Source organism: Sinocyclocheilus grahami, unplaced genomic scaffold (genome assembly GCF_001515645.1).
Source record: "Sinocyclocheilus grahami isolate Dianchi unplaced genomic scaffold, SAMN03320097.WGS_v1.1 scaffold815.1, whole genome shotgun sequence".
Classification (NCBI taxonomy): Eukaryota; Metazoa; Chordata; class Actinopteri; order Cypriniformes; family Cyprinidae; genus Sinocyclocheilus; species Sinocyclocheilus grahami.
Genome location: NW_015505994.1, coordinates 198870 through 222498, shown reverse-complemented (window position 1 = coordinate 222498; position 23629 = coordinate 198870). Strand labels below are relative to the sequence as shown.

Here is a 23629-nt window from a genome sequence, read left to right as displayed (position 1 = left end):
CTCGGCCTGTAGACCCAACGGCTCCACCTCAGCTCCTAGCTCCCTCCGCCTCGGTTGCCAGAGCCCTTGGCTCCACCCTGGCCCTCCGGATCCTCGACATCCCCCTGGCTCGTTGGCTCTCTGTCTCCGCCTCGGGCTCCTCCACCACCTGCTCTGCCGCCATTTGTCGGACCCCTGGAGTCTGCGGCCATTCCTCCTCCATGGCTCCTCCCTCCGTCAGCTACACCGTGGGTCGCCATCATGGCTGTGGCCTGGGTCCTGCTTGGCTCCTCCTGCTCCGGGCCCCTCCTGGCTCCTCCCTGGCTCCTCCCTCCTTCGTCTACTCCCTGATCTCTGTCTGCCGGCCCCCTCCGGGGTGTCCGTTCTCCTCCTGAGCCTCCTCCCTAGCTCCCACCTATGCCTACCTCTGTTGTTGCCTACGGTGCGAGGACGCACCTTCCGGGAGGGGGCGAAATGTCAGTATTGGACCCGTTTTGTCATGTGTTTCAGTTCCTGTTTTGCCTTATTTGGTCATGTTCCTGTCCTCGTTTATTTTTGATTATGTTCCATTGATTTTACCTGTGTTCCCAATCATCCCCTGTATAAAAGTCCTAGTCTGTTCAGTTTGTGTTTGTCAGGTCTACTCGTTCTCTACGTGTGTTGGCTCAAGCTCCAATTGTGGGTTATCTCCTGTGTTTCGTTATTAAAGACTGTTAAACGTTTCCTCGTGACTCCAGCGCGTTCCCTCAACAGCGTGACGTGACAAAATGCACAGCTTTTCGCTTCACAAGACATTAACCGATGCCCTGGCTCGTTGGCTCTCTGTCTCCGCCTCGGGCTCCTCCACCACCTGCTCTGCCGCCATTTGTCGGACCCCTGGAGTCTGCGGCCATTCCTCCTCCATGGCTCCTCCCTCCGTCAGCTACACCGTGGGTCGCCATCATGGCTGTGGCCTGGGTCCTGCTTGGCTCCTCCTGCTCCGGGCCCCTCCTGGCTCCTCCCTGGCTCCTCCCTCCTTCGTCTACTCCCTGATCTCTGTCTGCCGGCCCCCTCCGGGGTGTCCGTTCTCCTCCTGAGCCTCCTCCCTAGCTCCCACCTATGCCTACCTCTGTTGTTGCCTACGGTGCGAGGACGCACCTTCCGGGAGGGGGCGAAATGTCAGTATTGGACCCGTTTTGTCATGTGTTTCAGTTCCTGTTTTGCCTTATTTGGTCATGTTCCTGTCCTCGTTTATTTTTGATTATGTTCCATTGATTTTACCTGTGTTCCCAATCATCCCCTGTATAAAAGTCCTAGTCTGTTCAGTTTGTGTTTGTCAGGTCTACTCGTTCTCTACGTGTGTTGGCTCAAGCTCCAATTGTGGGTTATCTCCTGTGTTTCGTTATTAAAGACTGTTAAACGTTTCCTCGTGACTCCAGCGCGTTCCCTCAACAGCGTGACGTGACAAAATGCACAGCTTTTCGCTTCACAAGACATTAACCGATGGACTGGAGTGATGTGGATTACTTGTGGATTATTGTGATGTTTTTATCAGATGTTTGGACTCTCATTCTGATGGCACCCATTCACTGCAGAGGATCCATTGGTGAGCATTTGATGTAATGCTATATTTCTCCAAATCTGCTGAAGAAACAAACTCATCTACATCTTGCATGACCTGAGGGTGAGTACATTTTCAGCAAATTTTCATTTTCTAATGAACTATTCCTTTAACAAGTCTACAAATGTACATAGAAAGGTGTTTTTCGCTCTGAAAAAAAGAATACAAACTTAAAATTTGTATTTATTTATTTTAAATTTGCCTGCCAAGGTTTTTGAAATATTGCACCCTCAAGTGGCGAGACGGTCTTATGCATATCCTCTTTAGGAGGAAATGACCTTGCTAACAGATAATAATAATCATTTTACTAAAAACCACACGCTAAAGAAAAGCAACACAAACATCCACAAGGAAACAAACAAACAGTCTGACGTGATGTGCTGCACCTCCTGGATCTATGAAGAGCGACTTGCAGCAGAAAGTGATATTGCACTAAAGTAGATGTCCTCTCTCCAGATTCACTGTCACTGATGCGTTTTTCCAGTAGTCCGTAAAGACAACAGCTGAATGAATGTCTGGAATTATGATTCCATTTGGGAGCCTCCAATTAATGCTGAAGGGCCGGTTACACAATGACGATTGGACAGCAAAGGTGGCAGTCTTTCTGTTTGCTTTACAGAGGGAAAACAAGAAAGCCAGAAAAGGTGGAGTACTGCCATCCGCCTACCAGATTGCCCTTCTCCAGTTTCAGATAAACCTTGTCTTCTTTGTTGAGGTGCAGCAGGACTCCGTTGGTGGCGGCCTCACGTGTGACGTCTTTGTCACCGGCGAAGGCAGAGATGACTGGCTTTCCATTCAGCATTAAATTCACCTGGAACACGGAGAGAAAATCAAATCAGAGATCTCAAGTGTACAAGTGTGACTGGACTTATTTTATGATTTCATATCGTGGCCACATTTATGAAAAGAAAAAAACAATTCTTGTATCTGGTTTAAGTACAATTTTTCATAACGGTTGACTTGAAGCTTGCATATAATAAATGCATATAATTCATAACTTGTATTGTAACCCGCTATATATTTTCACAAAAAAAATGTAATTAGTAATAATATCGCTGTAAATTACATTTATATTTAAGTGCTTTACAATAAAATTTCATGGATTGTTTTGTTAAACCTAATTTAACATTTACAGAAAAAATTACAGCAATTTAAAATTGTGAATATTTTACAGCAATATTATAACTATGATTATTTATGAAAATATATAGTGGATTACAATATATGTCATTATGGGTATAAGCCAGTATGAATTACCTTATATTTACAATGAAAATATATATTCTATATATCGGAATAAGACTATCTATAGTATTAATTAATAATATTAAAAGTATTTAGAATGCTTAATAATATAGGACTATAATGTATTTATATTGTTATATTTATATTATTTATATTGTTAAAATAGTTTTTAAGATAAATTCATTTTTTAAAGGTAAGAAAATTATTGCAATACCTTATAATATTGTGAAAAACTGCATTTAACAAGATAATACATGCACTGTTTACTGTAAAATATTCTTAAAATAAGATGTTTATAAAAGCAAGAATTACCATATAATTTAAATACTAATTACAGTACAATTTTGGGATAAATTCTAAGGAAATTGTTGCTTTTTAATTACAAAAACATACTTTCAAAAATATGCATCATGTTAAATATATTTAAATGATCATTTATTAACCAAAATAATGTATGTATACATTAATGATATTTTTGAAATAGTTTTTTATCGATAAAATATGAGTTTCCTTCTGAAAGGCACTGAAAACAGGAGTATTAGAAGTTCCTGCATGATAAATAATGAATTTGATTATATGTAGATGGTTAAACATTTATTTTGAACTTTAAGTTGCAATAATTCATGAGAATATTGACTATACAGTGTACTGTACGACCTTGTATTGTACTGAACTGAGAACACATTTAAAATACAATGTTTATACAGGCTTCAAATGTTCCCCAGTTTCCTATTTCTCTAACTCTGTTCATTATGAACCTCAAATACGAGAGAGATATAATCAGTGCTTACTTGTATAGTCTGGCTCTGGTACACTTTAATAACATGGAAGTTAAAGCTGTAGATTCCTTTCCGGGGACAAAGAAAGACGGAGTCCAGCGTGAAACAGTTTCCTATGTTCACAAGAACCTGCAAAAGAGGTTTTTCAGAGGTATCAGACCTGATTCAACACACAATGACAATGAAATATCCTATCCAGACTTACAGTTCTGTGAACCATGTATGCTTGTGATGCAAAAATCTCAAACAAAGACCTTGAAAAAACAGAGTGAGATTACAAAAGGCAGCAGGAATGAAATATGAATGCACTCATGTTTACAACTGGACTTTTCAATAATAATTCTCCTCAACAGTGAAACAACAATGAGGATTTCCTATACCGCCACACTGATTTCTCATTCTCCCGGTCATCATTCAACTCTAATCTGGTGATGTGGCACCATGAACTATAGCAAATGCAGGACAATCAATCATAGGTGGATTTTCACTCGTGCAAAAGACCGAAACTATATCTGAAGCGGGATATACTCCACGAAAAGACATGGTGAGGCATCATAAATGCATTTCTGATGCCTGTGAATCAGTTAGCAGTGATTGTCATAGCATGTTTTATTCAACTGAAACAGCTAAGACTAATAGATTAATCTTTTGAAAAGATGGATCAATTTAAAGTATTGATTCATTAAATTGAAGATCTATAAAACTAGGACTTTCAAATTAATTTTCAGCACATGCAGTGGTTAAATCAACACTGTTAACAAGTGATTAAAACAACACTTTGAAAAAATATTTATATTTAGGAAGGACACAATAAATCGAAATTAAGTGAAATTGTGATGTTACAAAAGATTTCTATTTTAAATAAATGCTGATCTTTACGGTTTTATTTCAGTATCATTGGGAAACTATTATAAACACACACACACACACACACACTTTTCCATTTTTTAATGGTTTAAATAGTTTAATGCTTTTAGTTAAAAGTAAACTATAATAACACTGGCTCTTTCTCATGGTTTTCACAATTGTTTTCAACACTGATGATAATAAATGTTTCTTGAGCAGAAAACAGAAAAGAGTTATTTAGAATTATGATATTTCACAATATTACTGTTTTTAATGTATTTTTGAAATGAGGTATTATCCATGCACAAGTAGTGTGGGAGTTAGTACTGAATTTTAATATTTAGCATTTGGGAATGATTTAAATCATTCATCAGCATCATGTCACCTGCAAAATTATAATAAAAACAATGATTTTTCTTCTATTGTTTTAAATGGTCAAACAATAATTAAACTCCTTACACTCCACCTATGTCATCTACCTGGATTTAGCCAAAAATAAAATCAAATTACTACTCTGGCAAAAATGCAAAACAACTGAACTTAAATCAAATGTTATTAGAGGCTTAAAACACAGTGTTCTCAAAACTGATGGAATTTCAGGTTATGTTCGAAAAACGGATTGAAGTAAACATCAAAAAGAAAGTGTATTTATTGTTTTCACTTTGTAGACACAAAGATGAGTAGACAGAGTTCGTATATTGACCCTCTGAGCGCACAAAGGTAAATTTGGACATTGCACTTTCTCTTTTGATCTTTGCTTTATTAAAGCTGAAGAAGAACTCAAACAAAAGGGAGAATTCATACTTGTTCATCTTTTTATGAACGGTCACAAATATATATATAGGCTACAACACTGAGGTCCAAAAATCTGGGAACACTTCTTTTTTGGTTAAACTTGAAACTGAAAAGAAAGTTTCAGAATTTGAAACCATTCAAACAAAAGAAAGTTCTGGTGTAAAAAGATTAAGTCATATTGTTATATTGATCATGTGCAAAAGATTATTTTGTCTTGTTTTCCATTACAAATATAACCTAAACATTCTGTTGTTTGTTTATAAATGTTTATAAACTAAATGTTTAAAATGTAAATGTTTATAAACTAACATTCTGTTTTTGTTTCGAATTTTTTACTTCATCAGAATGATAAAGGTTTTGGCACTTGCTATATGAACATAATCATGGACATGATTCAAAAAGGTTAAATGGTCCTAGAAAAAAGGCTGCATTTGGACTTTTCATGATCAAAATTGACCACATCGGATATGAATAGGAAGCTAATTTCATCTAGTGGAAATGTTTGGTACTGCACCCAAACAAAATCTTACTGAAAGCTCATTTTTTGAGATACCAACCTCAAATTTTGAACACAACCTGTTTAGATTCATAGCTTTGATCTTCACACAGTTATATATATATATATATATATATTTCATATACAATTTAAAAACTGTATCTTTAGTTTTTTTTTTACTTTTTTCAATTCTACAATAATCTGACAAGTGTCTTCTTTTAAAAGAGCAAACTTAAATCTGTGCTCCAAAGCATTCAAGATTTACTACAGTTTAAGCTAAAAATGTCATTTTCAGGTCTATGCTCATTTAGTACCATAAAATCCCCTAAAATTATAAAATATTAAATAAAAACAATTATTGGCCTAAAATATAATGCATTCATTTCATTTGGGGAAAAAAATCTGTCATTTTTGACCACTACTCTAACAGCACCAGAGGGTTAAATCAAAGTACATTTACTTGAGAAGCAAAATTACGTAAGCTATTAAGTCATGTTTTCTAAATAATGTTGCAAAATGCTTAAAACAAGAAAAAACATCTGCCTTTGAGTTCAGATATATAAATTCATTTTTCTTAACCCACTGAGAGATGATTTTTCTTGTGTTAAGTGTAGTCACTTAATTTTGAGCAATTCTTCATCATTTTCATTTCTGTCTTCATTTAAGAATGTCTATATATTTACTGGAAAACTAGATAAGAAGAAACCCGTTTTTGTAGTTTACAAACCGTTGTACTGAAGAACAAGATCATACTGGAAAACACAATCATCAGGTTTGATTCACATCAGGCAAAGCAAATTCTAAGACACTAAAGTTAAAATGAACTATATTTAAAAGCTTTTCACTTAACTGTTACGCTCTCCTTTTCATATGATTTTCTTGTATTAAATTAAACACATGCTTTCCCTCTTCGATTTTGGGACCCCATTGTATATGATGCATGAATATTTATAGAGCGGTGCGGCAGTGACGCAGGACGCTATATGAAGGCAACAAAGGCTTTGCGCATAAACTAGCTGTGATATTGCACTAGGATTACTCCGCATCCCAAACACTGAGCTCTTTTGTTGGTTCACAAAGCTCTTGGTACATTCACAAGGGCAGATCTCTCTCTCTTTCTCTCAGTCCGAGAGCTCCGAGCAGCCTTTCCCAACGGCGTCCCTCGAGCCAGAGACGTGCCAGGACAGGTGATTGGACGGTGTTATGTGTGTCAAGGTGCTGGAGCTCAGTGGCTGAGGGCAGCTGGTCCCTCCTGCACCTTTTTTTTTTTTTTTTTTCATTTTCCTGCAGCCAAAGCAATGAGAGGAGAATAATGGCTCCTCAAGGGCAAAATTAACACAGCTTCCTGTGTATCTCAGCAAAAAGAAACAATTGTATCCTAACCCATCTGTCGAAATCTCTGGGAATTAAAGAAATAGATCATCCTAAAATGCTAATTCATTTACTCTCACTCGTGTTGCACCAGACCCGTGTGACTTCCTTCTTCTGTGGAACAGAAAAGAAAGATTTTGTATTCTGTACACTGAAAAGAAGGTGCACAAACAATTTTTACTCAGCTATTCTCCACTATTTTATTTTTTGAAAGTGCAATTGGTTTCTTTTTTCATCACAATATACTGGGACTGAGGCTTTCAAGCATCAACAAGGATGCAAAAGCACCATAAAACTGTCATATTTTGAATCTTTTGAAGGTATATGATGGCTTTTGTGATAATATTCTCCATGATCAATGTGAATGAATCACAGAGTCAGTGACTTGAATCAGAGAGTCAGATCAATCGGTCTGATCTATGAATGAATCAGTTGTGAAACTTCTAGTAAATTTCACAAACAATTACAAAGAAATTACAAGTAACACTGAATGAAACATGAAAATTTGAAGCAGGAAAAACTGAAATAGAATTTTCTTGTAAAACATACTTCAATAATCCTATTAACTACTTCAAAAACAAATTTTTTTACAGTGTAGTTGATTTCCATTACAATATATGGGGAGTTTTGGGCATTACAAATGATGCAAAAGAACCATAAAAGTAGTCGTGTACTATATGTACTTTTTTCTGAAGGAATACAACGGCTTTGTGTGAAGAACAGATGAAAATTGAAATCTAATTCGCTGACAATATTTCCCATGATTAATGTGAATGAATCACTGAGTCCGTGAGTTGAACTGGACAATCGGATCAGTCAGATTAAAGAGTCTGATCCATGAACGAATCAGCTGTGAAATTGCTAGTAATTTTACAAACAATTACAAAGAAACAGCAAGTGACACATCAAATTAAAACTGACATTTTGAATGAGAAAAAACGGTAATAGCACCGTATTGACCCGAATATAAGACGATGTTTTTTTCTTGGAAATACATCTGAAAAAACGCGGTCGTCTTATATTCAGGGTCTAGACTTTGACATGTCAATAATACACCCACAACAATAGGTGGTGCCAAATACGCATAAAACGAGTGTGCCATGAAATACATAATGTAATGCGTAAAACAAAAGAATAAGAAAAGCTTACAGCTGCATGAGTCGTGACTGTCACGTTAGCCTGATGGGACCAAACTCCCTTTGTGATTTTAAAACGTAAGACAGTACCCAGATTTGAAGACTACAGTAAGATTGAACTTCTACTGTTAATAAGATTTTGGTAGGCTACTATTAGATGGATAGCCTAAATGTCCTAATTCAGATGGGCTACCTGTTTTTCTTTTTTTAATGGTATATCAAAAAGTGTATATATTTTTTAATGTGATTGTTGGTACATTTTACCAGTTTTTACCATACTTTTAAAACAAACATTAAAATAGGAAAAATATGCAATATGAAAATAATTGAAGACAAAATGTGTTTTACTGAGAAAAAACAAGATTTGTTTTTTAAAAAGCCTTTTTCCAAAAGGTACACCTGGAAAAAGAGGGGTCGTCTTATATTCGGGCCAATACGGTACTTTCTTGTAATACTCTAATAATCGTATTTACAGCTTTGAATTTTTTTCCATTACAGTAAATGGAGACTGAGCGTTCAAGCATCAAAAAGGATGCAAAAGCACCAAAACAGTAACATAAACATAGTCATGCACTATATTTCACATCTTTTATAGGCATAAAGGGTTCTGTGAGGAACGGATGTCTCCCATGATCAATGTGAACGAATCATTGAGTCCGTGAGTTGAATCTGAGAATCAGATCAGTTTGATCCACGAACGAATCAGCTGTGAAATTGCTAGTAAATTTCACAAACAATTGCAAATAAATAGATGAATTATACATGAAATTTTGAAGTAGAAGAAACTTCTTGTAAAACATGCTCTAATCATCGTATTTACAACCTCAACAAAAATCATATTTACAGTGTAGTTGGTGTGTTTTCCGATTGAATAAGGATTGATCAAAAATCATGTAAAAGCACCATGAAAGTATTATAAATGTAGTCATGCACAAGTCTTTTTGAAGCCATACAATAGCTTTATGTGAGGAACAGATCAACATGTATGTTGTATTCACTGACAATATTTTCCATAACCAACGTGAATGAATCACTGAGTCAGAGAGTTGAACTTGAGAATGGGATCAGATCTATCAGTCAGTCTGATCAATGAACGAATCGTTTAGATTTCTGTATCAATTGATTCACTAGAAAATCTGATTCGCGGACAACGGACAGTGTTAATAATGAACTTTTCATACTTTCAGTGAATATTAAAGTGGATTTCAATTTGTTCCACACAAAAAGAAATCATATTACTTAAAAAAAAGCTTTAGTTATAATAGACCACTTTTATGGTGTTATATCCTTTTGTAGGATTCATATCTTCAGTTCCCATTCATTGCAATTGACCATTTTTTTCTTCTACATCAGACAGGTTTGAAACAATAGGAGGGTGAGTAAACACTGAGAAAAAGTTGTAAGGAAGCGTAAGTAATCTGCATGTCTCCAAACATCCCTCCTTTACCTTGTGGGAAATAATTGAATCATGAGAGACAAACACACATTGACCTAATCTCCAGCATCATTTTTCATTCATTTCAAGGATATTGGTAATAAAATAGTTTGCTTTTCTTCAGGGATGCACATCATGCAGGCTGCGTGTTTGATCTGACCCTGCATAATGACTTTCCTTCATTAATTCTACCGCGTCTTTGACCAAGCAAGCGAACTGAATGAAATCAGGTGCACCGAAACACGCAGAGAATTAAAAATTCACACTTTTTTTTTTTTTACATGCTTTTATAAGTGCATATCAAATGGAATGAGAGCGACTGGAAATGCAGTATGCCATGAATTCAGCACATGCATGATGTTTCCAAATAAAATTCATAAAGTCATAAAGCTAAAGGCTGAAGTGAAGCAAAACGTGTGAATGCATGAGGGCAGCACACACCACTTTCACCACAAACGCAGCTAAAAATAAGCAATACAATAAGAACAAATCTCTGCCCTTTACAGGCCTGACAGTTTGACTCATCACTACTGACCTATAACAGTGGTAATTCATGCCTGTGTATCTGCTGCAGTACTGGGAACCATACGTTTATGTGCTGTCAGTCTCAAACACACAGTTGCAATTTATTATTTATGAACAATTAGTCAGCTGTGAATCTGATCACAAGTTATGAAACAATCTTTTTCATGTACAAATATGTTCACAAAATCTATCCAAAAAAACTCTCATCCAAATAATTTATTTTGAATTCATCCCAGCTGATTTTTGTTTTCACATTATTCTCTGAACTCGTGTTAATGTCCATATTAAATTCATAATAATAATTGACCTCTAGACCTTATGCAGTTATCACAGTAATCTAATTTAGAACATTATTAACCAATGCAAATTCATTGTGACCTGCTGTAATGATGACAAGTTAATTTAATTATTTAGTGCTTTATGCCTGTTGTATTTTAATATTGCATAATATTGGTTTCACTTAATTAGACCCTCTAAAAAAGCGGTCAAATGAGCTTTAAAAACACTGTCAGTGTTACAAATATTAAATAAATGCATTCAATTACAAAAGCAGATCAATGTGTAGTTACAAAGGAAGGGGCAAGTTGTCACACTTGTATTTTTTCATTTATTACATACAATATTTAGGTATTGGCCAAATTAATAATTTGATATCTCCAGAGGTTACCTTTTACATTTTTGCTTTTATTGTATTTATTCATTTATATATTTATTCACAATTGTCTGACAGGCTGTTTAGTGACAGTGTGACAACTTACCCCTATATAGTGTGAGAACATAACTCGCTATTAAAATGTCTTTTTTCAATTTCTTCGGAGTTAAAACTTGAATGTATGCAAGTAAACATAAACTGACTTTCAAAAATTAACATATCCAAAACTATTAGTCTAAAGCAAGAGCTTCACCAGACGGTCTGAAAGTCAAAGTCTATTAAAGAAATACAATTTGTTTCAGCATAGCATGCATAAAACCATAAAATTCAGCCTTACCTGGTCAAAATATATGATTCTCGTTTTATTGCTCATCTCCGAGGGCTCGTGGTTGTTGCTCCTGACCGCGGAGAAAGCCACTTTGGAGTTGGCGGCGCGCACGGAGATGCCCAGCGGCGAGGAGGAGCTCTTCCAGTCGGCGGGGTTCGAGTCACAAACCACCAGACACTTGCCCTCCAGGACGATGGGTTCCGTGTCATTCTGAGCCAAAACCAGCTCACACATGACGGCCAGGCAGAAAAAAAGAGCCACGCAGTCGACAAACGCCTTATTAAAGCGCGTTACGGACACCATGATGAACGATCTCCAGCGTTGCCAAAATCCAAACGGCTCTCTGTGTCCCGTCACTACTCGTCTGCTCCGTGTTTGTGCTCGTTTACGCCAAACATCCGTCCAGACACCAGCTGCTGATTTACAAATCACCAAACGCGCGTAGGTGGATGCACCAAGCTTATGTCTATAGTCATTTTTTGATTGTTTGACTTATTTCCGTGTGATTCCGACAGTTTTCAACTCCGGAGGATCGGTCAGGCGAGTTTTGGAGAGCTGCAGTTTTCCGTAGGTTCCTGGCGACTCCGCGTAAAAATCCGCTCAGTGCGCACTGAGATCATCATCCGCAATGCCTGCGCAACTGACACTTCTTGTCCATATTACTTTTGCGTCATAAAACTAAGCACGTAAACTAAAGCAAATCCCATATAATGACCCTCTTCGCACATCTGTGGATGATGTTCCTCTCTTTCTCTCGACCAAAAGACACTTCTGTGAGCGCGCACACCCTTAATGACGCCGACTCTATAAACTCACATATTACTTTTGCGTCATAAAACTAAGCACGTAAACTAAAGCAAACCCCATATAATGACCCTCTTCGCACATCTGTGGATGATGTTCCTCTCTTTCTCTCGACCAAAAGACACTTCTGTGAGCGCGCACACCCTTAATGACGCCGACTCTATAAACTCACTGTGACACCCGATATGCTGCGTAACGTTAGATTAATTTTTTATATACACCTGAGACCCAGCAAACATAAAGCTACTTACAGTTTTTTAAAATTAAGATTATTATTATAAATACAAATATTTTATATATCATACATGCAAACATTATTCGTGATCATATTAATATTATTAATAACATTAGCTCAATTTATATTAATATATTGGCAAACTGTATGATTTTATTTTTCATATTGTAATGTTGGCCACACCCTGAAACGTAGAACAATAATTGAATAAAAATGTATTAATAGTTTTTATTTATATAATTATCATTCTCTCTCTCTCTCAATATACACCCTGAAACAATACTTCAATAAACATATTTTATATATTTTTGTACTATATATTATATGTATTTTTATATATCACATTCAGGCACTATTATTCATGATTAAAGGGGTCATATGATGCGATTTCAATTTTTCCTTTCTCTTTGGAGTGTTACAAGCTCTTGGTGCATAAAGAAGATCTGTAAAGTTGCAAAGACTAAAGTCTCAAATCCAACGAGATATTCTTTATAAAAATTAAGAGTCGGCCACGTTCCAAAAGAGGACAATATCCGCTTCGTCATGCCTGGAGCTGATCCGTGCTGGTCGCTGAGGAAATACATTAACTTCGCGCTGTGCATCGCCGGATCGGCTTTCACCGTGGACGAAGCGGAGTCCAGCCCGGGGTCGTCACATGTGGTTGCCGCAAGCCTGTCGGCCTCCGCTCACTCTAGCCCGCCGTGTGTCACGCTGTGAAAGCAAAACTACTTTGTTTGGCCTTCCAAAAGAGGACACGACTAGAAATCAGCACATTTTATGGAGGACTGTTTCCTGATCCTGGAAGAGTAGACTACAATGCCGGCTGTTCTGACTCACAGACTGTAAGTACGTTTTCATATTTAAAGAATTTGCCACCGATGATTCAAACGTGAGTTTTGAGCAGTGTAGAGTAGCGCTTGTTGTTTGTCATTTCTCTGATCCCAAAGGCAGACATGGTTTTATGTTTACGCGGCGCAATGCAACGCAACGCCTAAAAAGACAGTATAAGTCATTATAATCCTTAATTATGTCCCCACTGGATGCAACAAATGCCTTGTTTATAATGGGTTTTATTGTTTTTGTCTCGTTGCTCCGGCTGGACAGGGCATCACTGGATCGTAGGGGTGTAACATTTCCATCATATGCTTGAGGTATTCGGCCAATCACAACGCACTGGATAGCTGGTCAATCAGAGCACACCTTGCTTTTCAGACCGATGAGCTTTGTAAAAATCTACGCGTTTCAGAAAGGCGGGGCATAGAGGAGAAACAATAATGTACAGTATGTGGAAAATAATGTGTTTTTTTAACCTTAAACCGCATAAACACATTTCATTACACCAAATACACAAAATAATGTTCTTTTTAGCAACATCATATGACCCCTTTAATATTATTACTGGGTGTATTTACAATTATTTACAATATTGGTAACACTTTATTTTAAGGTGTCCTTGTTACACGTTACATGTACTTACTATTATAATAACAATTAATTATGCATATTTACATGCAAGTAATATCACGGTGCCTACTGAGGAGCCAGGGAGGAGACAGGAGGGACTTGGAGCCAGGTGGGACCCAGGCCACAGCCATGACCCACGGTGAAGGCGACCCACGGTGGAGCCGACGGAGGGAGGAGCCATGGTGGAGGAAGGGCTGATGACTCCAGGGGGCCGACCGACGGCGATGGATGGTCGACGACAGACCAAGGCGGAGCCGGAGGGACGAGGGAGCTAGGGAGTCAGAGGCTGGAGGCAGAAGCAAGGGATTCTCCAGCCACACCGACGATGGAGACTGGCAGAGGGTGGGTGGGCATTTCTGAACCTCCGGGCTCTCGGGGCTGGTGTGCGCTGCCCTCACACACCAAATCGCAACTCCCAGCACTGGGAGCGCATCAGACAGGGGAATGACAGGGCTGGCAGACAGTTCAGGGCAGATTGGTAAATCAGAGGAAGGAGGAGAATGGGCATATCCGCATATATATCTGCCTTCCAGTCTATTAAAGGCAGGGTAAGCGATTTCTGGTAGCCAATGTTGATATTTGAAATCACCAAAACAAACAAGCCCCTACCCCAAAAGGGTCTTGCCCCTATTTTGATAGCTCCGCCCCACATATACGTACGCAACCCAGGCAACGATTAGTTCTGTGAAACAAAGCAAAAGTAGATTGGTCCCTCTAAGCAAGAACACCATTTCGTCGGTCCTCCGACGTGACGTCGAGAGTGACCGACTGAAAGGGAACAACTGTTAGTGACATCAGCAACAACCTCCAGAGGGCAGGAGTGAAGGTATCACAAGCTACTGTTCGCAGAAGACTTCATGGACAAAAGTACAGAGGCTACACCAGAAGATGCAAACCACTCATTAGCAAGAAGAATAGAAGACATTTATAAACTAACGCTGCACTTCCGCCGCGATGTAAAAGGATAAACAGCGCAAGTCGCTTGATCCATTCAGATGTGACACAGGATTGTGTTATACAGTCATGTGATATGGGAATCTGCTCATGATCCCAAACATATAAAAATAAGTGTAATTTTAACTGTAAAATTGTTTAAAAACGCTACGGGAAAAAACTGTTAATAGGTTAACAGTAAGTTCCCGTACTATATACAGGGAAAAACTGTAAAATATCTAACCAGACATTTCATGTAATTTTACAGTAAAATGCTGTTTATTTTACAGTTTTTAGAAGTAAAAATAACCAATAAATTTATAATTTACAGTCAAAAACTGTAAACTGATATTCCCAGAATTCCCTGCATGACACTCCACATTTGAAAGTATTTTGTTTAAATAATCATGTATTTCTAAAAGTTTTTTTATTAGTTATGTATATTTGGGCTTTATGTTACATCTTCTGTTGTTTAATGAAAGTTTAATGCATTAGTTAAGTATCATGTGTGTTACCATGATGGTGTTTTGTGTTTGCATGAATGACTCTGTGCACCTTCTATATATTAGTAGATACTTCTGCTTGTGGTGAAGCTGCTTGTGATGAGCTTTGATTCTTCATGTGGCTTTCTCTTTTACCACCTGCATTATTATGGTGGTTGTCAGGATGTTAAAGGTACAAAACAGATTTTAATAGCTAAATTTACTGGTTTACATTCAAATTTTCTTGTCTGTAAATTACAGTTTTATACTGTAAAATTAGCTGTTTTTGGCCATAAATGTGTTTACAGTTTTTCTGTATTTTTTTTACTAAATTACTCTGGCAACCACAGCTGCCACAATTATTTAGTAAAAACTACATAATTTTTTTTACAGTGTACAAGCTCATCTGAAACACCGTGGCGATAATGTCATGGGCTTGGGCTTGCATCGCTTCTTCTGGGATGAGCTCATTAATCTTAATTGATGATGTAACACATGACGCAGCAGCAAAATGTACTCAGAAGTATACAGAAACATTTTGTCTGCCAATTTACAGAAAGATGCAAGCAAATAGTCTTTTAATAATCCACAAGAGGTTAATTCACAGAAGGCAGGCAGGAGACACACGTAGGGAACATTCACACTACCGGACAAGGGACAACTGAAAAGACTAGAACTAAAATAGGGAGGCAAATAAGGATAATAAATAGAACACAGGTGAACAGAATGACACAATCAGACACAAGGGAAAACTAGGTCACGGGCACATGAGGTAAGAAAACACAACAAAAAGTCCTGGGGTGTGAAAATTCTATATATTTTATATCATATATTTTATAATATATACATATATGTCCAGTTGATACTAATGGACTTAAAGGCAGTGGTATGTTTGGTCTCTATCCATTAAACAAAACACACACACAAAAAAGCGCCCACTTAATTGGACACAAATGAAATTGCTTGGTCTCAGGAGAATATGGCATTAACAGAATCAGGCTTCAAAAATAAATAAATAAATAAATAGAAAAAATACTGAGTGAAGTTATATGAGGGACAAGCAATTCATGTGCAATATAATGGAGCCGTGAAGCGTTTCAATATTTGGCTTTATGCATTTGGCGCTGCTTTATGCATCTCAAGTTGGAGTCGTGAATGTTATTTGCTCTAATGCTGGACTATTAAGCAATGCAATTCTGTCAATGTAGTTTTGTGTGTGTGTAGAGATTGTGATTATATAAGTTTATAAATGAACTGCTTTCATCAGGACTCAGTCATTAAATGCAGGGTCATGCAATCAAGCCACTGCAAGAATACCTTTTGCAAGAAGATCCAGAAATGAAGTTCAGATTCAGAAGGCAATGAAAAGTGCATAATACACTTTGTACTCACCTCAATTTGTTGATTTCAAGCTCTCTGGAGCAATGCAAGGCTTTTCATTTATGGAACAAATTAGGGATGGAGTATTTGCAAGCACAAATTAACAGTTAACTCACCTGGGAGCCTATTGAGTTGCTCGGGAAATGAATGAATAAATGTGAGCTGTTATGGCTTTTTACCTTCATAATGTTCTTTATTTTCCTCTCACCACCGTCATATTCCTACTGTAGCCTTCTAAAAGAGAAGGGAATATTGACTGTAATCTCATTGTACTCACCTCAATTTGTTGATTTCAAGCTCTCTGGAGCAATGCAAGGCTTTTCATTTATGGAACAAATTAGGGATGGAGTATTTGCAAGCACAAATTAACAGTTAACTCACCTGTTCTTTATTCATAATGTTCTTTATTTTCCTCTTACCACCGTCATATTCCTACTGTAGCCTTCTAAAAGAGAAGGGAATATTGACTGTAATCTCATAATTGTATTGCGTGAAAGGAAGAGTTCACCTAAAAATGAAAATTGTTTCTTCATCAGAACAGATTTGGAGAAATGTAGCATTTACATCACTTGCTCACCAATGGATGCTCTGCAGTGAATGGGTGCCGTCAGAATGAGAGTCCAAACAGCTGATAAAAACATCACAGTAATGCAGAAGTAATCCACACCACTCCAGTCCATCAGTTAACACCATGAGGTGAAAAGCTGAGTGTTTGTAAGAAACAAATACGCCACTAAGATGTTTTTAACTTCAAACTGCTGCTTCCGGCTAAAATATCCGGAAATAAGTGTCCTCAAATCCATAATATTGCTTTTTTCCAGTGAAAAAAGCTGTCTGGTCTGAATCAGGAGATAAATATGCACAGATCAAGCACTGTTTAAGAGACAAAACAGAACAAAACAGCTCTAAAGAAGTATGTCAGTGGATTTTAATATGAGAGGACAACAGGAGATGGACTTTTTCACTGGAGAAAGCGTTATTATGGATTATGAACTTGTATTCTGGCCAAAAGAGACAGTTTAAAGTTAAAAACGTCTTTTACACATTAGAAATCTTAAGACATTAATTGATGAACTTGGTGTGGTGTGGATTATTGTGATGTTTTTATCAGCTGTTTGGACTCTCATTCTGACGGCACCCATTCACTGCAGAGGATCCATTGCTGAGCAAGTGATGCAATGCTACATTTCTCCAAATCTCTTCCCATGAAGAAACAAACTCTAATCTTGGATGGTCTCAAGTTGAGTACATTTTCAGAAAATGATCATTTTTGGGTGAGCCATGCCTTTAACAACAGGACAGCATTGCAGTAAAACTCATTCGGTGCTCCACTATAGTTAAAGTGTGGACGGAGCTTCTCTTGGTTAGAAAAACACAGCATCTGATGTGGCCATGCATATTTTAAAAATCATAAATGTTTCACATGTTTAGACCTCACAGTTCTGGATCAAAGTCATTCACAAAAAATATTACTCGATAATATTAATCTCTTAACTATGTAAAATCATAATGAGATTGTAACCCGCATGTTACAACAGGATGTTTTCCGACTGGGTTGCGTTTTCAAAAATAGACCACACATTAAGTAATATTATTAAGTTCTTTGTTACTTTAACATATACATTTTTTTTTTGTATTTATTAGTATGCAAAACCTCCCAAATTTATATTTTGCTTAAAGATATTGAATCGTTATGATATTAAGATAAGACATCATTGCTACACAAAATGCCCCGACCACATCACAGTAATGTAATACAGTTGTATACTTTAATATATAATTAATAGATTATTTTACATAATTTAAATAGACAAATATAACAAATATATCATTTAAATTGTTTAAATTATTTATACATTATACATCACATACGTATTGTAATATTTATGTTTTGTAATACAGTAAAAATGACTGTATTGAGGTAATTAAAAGCTAATAAGAATTCTCACTGAGAAAAATGGGAATTTAAAAAAAGAAAGAAAAGAAAAATATTTTCCATAAAAATGTCTCCATATTATATATAATGTATGTGTGTGTGTGTGTGTGTGTGTGTGTGCATGATTAAAAATATATAGAATAAAAAAATTATCTGATGTTTTCATAATATTAAGTCACTTTAAATTATTTTCAAAACCTTTAAAGTTTCCAGAATTTGTTACTTTATAATTTATATAGTTGTTACATGTTCCAAAAAAAAAAGAAAAGCAACATTTCCAAGATGATTTTGGTGAAAAATGTGCATAAAAGTAATGAAAATACAATGCAAAATGCAATCAATTAATCAATCAAATATTCTAAAAAATAGTCTCAAATTCCCTTTTATATAATATACACAAATGGCTGCAATATAACAAAGAGTGAAAAATTTAAGGGGGTCTGAATACTTTCCGTACCCACTGTATATTCCCCCCTCCCCAAAGCTTTTTGAAACTTCTGAATTTTCCAGAATGTGTTACTTTTGTACCATCCTGTAAGACTCTAACACAAATGATGACATAAGGAGTTAATATTTGATTAAGAGTATTGGATTTTTGCTGGACAGCAGCCGGGGAGAGAGAGAAAGCTGGATGAGAGTAAGATAAATGAGCTGGACTTGAAGCGCTGCAAATGAATCCATCCCCTGTGACCTACACGCTACCTGTCTGCTCAGCCAGGTAAACACAGCGCGAGCGTGGAAGAAAGGCTGCTTCACACGACCCCATCGACACTGTTTGTGGAATGAGAGCGATACAGCGCCTCACTGGACTGATTCAGAGCACAGTTATGATTCAGTGGGTTGTGGAGCGCTCTGGAGTTCTCTGTGTTTATGTGCTCTGTGTGTGTGTGTGTGTGTGTGTGTGTGTCCTTGCACAAAGCACACAGTAACTCTGGGCCTGCAGCGTTTGGGTATGAGGGCCTTCGGGTGAACAGCTCCCCAAAGCTGACATTGACTTAGAACGCAAATGACATTAAAATCCATCAAACAAAGCCCTGCACTTTTCCTGAAGTTCAAACAAACAGGCTTCTCTAGGGGTACCAAACAAATCTGTCAGTCTAGAGAGAAAAACCTCAGAATTAAAATCAAAATCCCTCCTAGCTCCCCAGACTGACAAAATTATTTAAAAGAACCATAAAAATAGTCCATATTCTACATCATCTTCATATTCAAATTAATCTAAATTTAAGTCTTTCAGAATATGTATATATAGTGTATTTTATTAGAATTTTAATATTTCACCCTCATTTCCTTTAACAAATCTATTTTTCTCTTTACACAACCTACAATTTTTTTAATTAAAACTACAATTTTTAATCCCAGGGCCATTTATCTATGAAATTATAGTCTTTCATAATAGGCTTTCCTTCTGATGGCAAGGCTTCAAATTGTTTAGGTTTAGCCTATAAATCAAATACTCACTTTTTTGGTACTGGAGCAAAACAAAATCTTACTAAAAGCAAATTTCTTGAGATATCAAGCTCAAATTTGTTCAGATTTACAGCTTTGATTTTCCAGCTGTTTTTGAGTTCAACATGTTTTATAAAATATGTATTTTTATATAAAAATAATCACATAAATCATTTTCATAATCTAAATTTTTTTTACTTCAACTATAATCTGCCAAGGGTCATCTTTAAAATGAGACCAAACTCTGTACTCCTAAGCTTCAAATGTTTATGAAAGTCTTTTGACATGAACATTTTTGTTCTCTAAGCATCTCAGAGTAACCTTTTTAAATCGACACGCAAGGGCTAAAGCAATAGATCACCAGAAAATGACAATTCTGTCATTATTTACTCACCTTCACGTTGTTCCAAACCTGAATACTTTTCTGTGAGACTCAAAAGGAGAATTATTGAGGAATCTTTATGCAGGTCTTTCCAATAGCTCTAAAAATGAGAATTATGAAAAAAATACAGAAATTAAAATGATTTAAAAGAACCATAAAAGTAGTCCATATGTCAAAAACTATCTAAATGTCACTATTTTTTTTTTTTTTAGAATATACATTTTTAAGTGAAATTTTTTTAGAAAAAAAAAAAAAGCTGAAAGATTTAAAAACCCACCTGTTGGCTTCCCAAAACAAATGTCTGGGAGGTGGAATCATTATAGATCTGAGGCAGCACCAGCTCTGTGACAGCTACTAATAATCATTACACTCGTTGTTCCCTGCACACTGTTGTATTGCGTGAGCTGTGGCCACCTGCTAACCCACCTCTGATGAGGTGACCCAAATACATCTGAGGGGAAAAGAGACTTTTTGGTCCCAATCTTGCCTGGCTGCGCCGGTTGACAAGAGATCGGCAGCTTGCTGCTTTCACCCCTGGCAGGCGCTCCACAAAGGAGGCCAAGAGAAATAGTTTAATCTGAAGTCCATACGATGGGGTCACGGCCGAGCACTTTGGCTGGAGTGATTTTTCTTCAACAGTCTAAACGCTTCTGTGCAGCGATGGTCAAGAGGGCAGTGCATGCGCTGCTGCATTTACGGTTTTTGTTTCATGCACTGATGAAGAGAAGCCAAAACAAATCTGAGAAGTTAAGTTATTGCATTAGACATTTTGAAATGAAACAAAGTCATTCAAAAAATGTATTTTCACAAAGGAAAAATTATATCTATGACCCGTGCTGGCAAAATGAGTCGGAGTGAACACATTTTCTAAAATGAGTTCTATTTGTTTTCACATTCTCCATTAAAATATCTTCAAAATTATATATATATATATATATATATATATATACTGTATATATATACACACACTCAGTTTGGGGTCTTCAAGACTGTTCTGCTCATAAAGGGTGCATTTATGTGAAAAATACAATAAAGTCAGTAAAATTGTGAAAAATTATTACAATTTAAAATAACTGTTTTCTATTTGAATATATTCTAAAATGTAATTTAATCATGTGATGCAAGGCTGAATTTTCAGCATCGTTACTCCAGTCTTCAGAAATCATTCTAATATGCTGATTTAATGTTCAAGATACATTTCTTCTTATTATTGATGTTTACAGTTCTGCTGCTCAATATTTTTGTGGAAACTGTAATACATTATTTTATTTTTCAGGTTTCTCTGTTAAATAGGATGTTTAAAAACAGCATTAATTTGAAATTAATATATAAAATAAAATAAAAGTGGTTGGATAAGTAGTTTGGAGAATGGATCAAAATAATACAATTAATTAAAATAAATTAACTATCTGTCCACGGTGCCCCCCTCCCCCCATACATACAATAAAAACAATAAAATACATAAAAAATTGATTCAAATTAAATAGCCAGAGACCCCAAACGTTTTAACTATAATGTGTATGTTCTAAAAAAAAAATAGCTAACCATTAAAAAAAAAACATTAAAATCCTACATTCACATTCCTTCAGTTAATAATTTATGAAAATGATAAATGTATTTATATTTTTATGTAAATTATTTATATTATTTTTTTTTTATTACTATTCATTTTTTATTATTATTTATAGAATTTGCATGCATTTTATGTAAAAATACTACTGTGGCACACATTAATATTTATATCCAAACTGTGTGGGATAAGTTAAATGCCAGCGTTTAATATGTAAGGTTAGGTGTTTGTTCAAATAGTGAAACCTGCATTTGCAAACATCATTTTAAATCCCACAGCTTCATAAATTCTCCCACCTACAACATCAACACATAAAACCACGGTCTCATTATCTGAAAGAGTGATTCAACACCTCCATCATTGCAGCAGAGACACCACAGAGTCATGTCTTTACACGCGGAATCGTGTGGAAATAATGACCAGCAGACCTTGATTTAACAGATCACTCCAGCAAACACTAGCTCACTCCAGCTGTACAGAGGAAAGCATTCAGCTCGACACCAGCTGAGGGAGACGGAAAGCACACACAGGTCTGACTGCGTACTCTTTCACAAGCCAGAAAAATATATACGGTTACAAAGCTGAGAACCTAAGAAGATAAACAGATGTAAGATTTAAAATAACGTCAGCGTTAAAGCCCTGTGTGCTGCAGGTGAAGTCGTTTAAGGCAAGAGTCGTAATCCCCTGGCTTTTTCTAATATAAAACCAAACATGTTCACAGGCTTTGAGTATGAAATGTTCAAAAAAGACACTAAAGTAAGATAGTGACAGCACGACATGCTTTTAGAGATACCAGAAGACTCAGTTTTGATTTATTTTATAAAAGTGCAAATTGAAATGACTATTAATGCAAATCACTGCTTTGGAAGACAAATTAAGCTTGTTTGATTGATTTCTTTAATGAGTGAAATAATCATTACCTGTGCAGTCAAGGGCACATCGTGCTCCATTTTTACACACAAAAAAAAGAAATAAATCTCAGGTCCATGGTGTGTTCTGGATAAGTGGTTTGGAGCATGGAAAAAAATTTAATAAAAAAATAATATTAATACAAATTAAAAATTAACCATAAAATAAATTAAAATAAACAATTTGGCCACTGTGACCCTACAGAGGATAAGAAGTTTGCAGGATGGATGGATAGATGGTAATGAGATAATAATAAAAATAGTGCTTAATAACAGCCTAAACGTATTGCTAAACATCCATTTTTGTGTTCCACAGAAGAAAGAAAACCATGACATGAAGGTAAATGATGACAGACTTTTCATTTTTGGGTGAGCCACCCCTGCAACGGAGGACAAACTGCAATGGATGTTCATTACAAAGGGATTACAAGTGAGCGAGCATGTAAATCCTAGTGTTATGCAAAGGGAAGGGATTTGTTTCTTCCTCTTTTATTCATCCTCTTCATTTGCTGAATGAAACCCTCAAAAGGAAAACGAGGAGTCTGTTTTGAATTGTGTGAAATGCAGATGTCCTCTGCTGAACCGCCACGGAGGACTCGACTCTGTATCTTCCAGAAAACACACACGCGCTCAAGGCCACAGAGAGAGTGTGCGATTCAGCAGACGCATGTGGAAGCCGTTCAACTGGCTGTCTGAACCAGAATGCCTCTCACACCAGCCATCTGTGAGTTTACCACCGACATCCATTATAGCTACACTCTAGGAGAAGCAAAATGATATGCGCCTCCAGAAAACGTCTGAGAAACGAGCTGTTTGCTGTAGCACAGGGTCAAAGAAGCACAGGATCCGGCTCGCCAAGACTTAATCAAACCAAACACCAGCACTGGGGAAGATCCAGA

General features: G+C 36.6%; 1 protein-coding gene across 1 annotated transcript; it reads right to left on the bottom strand.

Moving 5' to 3' along the window:
* Positions 1–1784: 1784 nt before the first annotated feature.
* On the bottom strand, positions 1785–11869 carry LOC107562254 (cerebellin-4-like). Its single transcript, XM_016246863.1, has 3 exons — positions 11197–11869; positions 3616–3732; positions 1785–2390 (listed from the first exon to the last, which is right to left on the bottom strand). The coding sequence occupies exons 1-3, from the start codon at positions 11488–11490 to the stop codon at positions 2193–2195; spliced, it is 609 nt and encodes a 202-aa protein (XP_016102349.1). The 5' UTR covers positions 11491–11869; the 3' UTR covers positions 1785–2192.
* Positions 11870–23629: the final 11760 nt, after the last annotated feature.

Excerpts from the sequence above, each read along its gene's own strand:
- LOC107562254 (XM_016246863.1), bottom strand. The coding sequence starts at position 11,490 with ATGGTGTCCGTAACGCGCTTTAATAAGGCGTTTGTCGACTGCGTGGCT. Across the intron at positions 3,733-11,196 it reads GAATCATATATTTTGACCAG|GTTCTTGTGAACATAGGAAA; the intron begins GTAAGGCTGAAT and ends CCTCTTTTGCAG. Across the intron at positions 2,391-3,615 it reads ACCAGAGCCAGACTATACAA|GTGAATTTAATGCTGAATGG; the intron begins GTAAGCACTGAT and ends TCCGTGTTCCAG.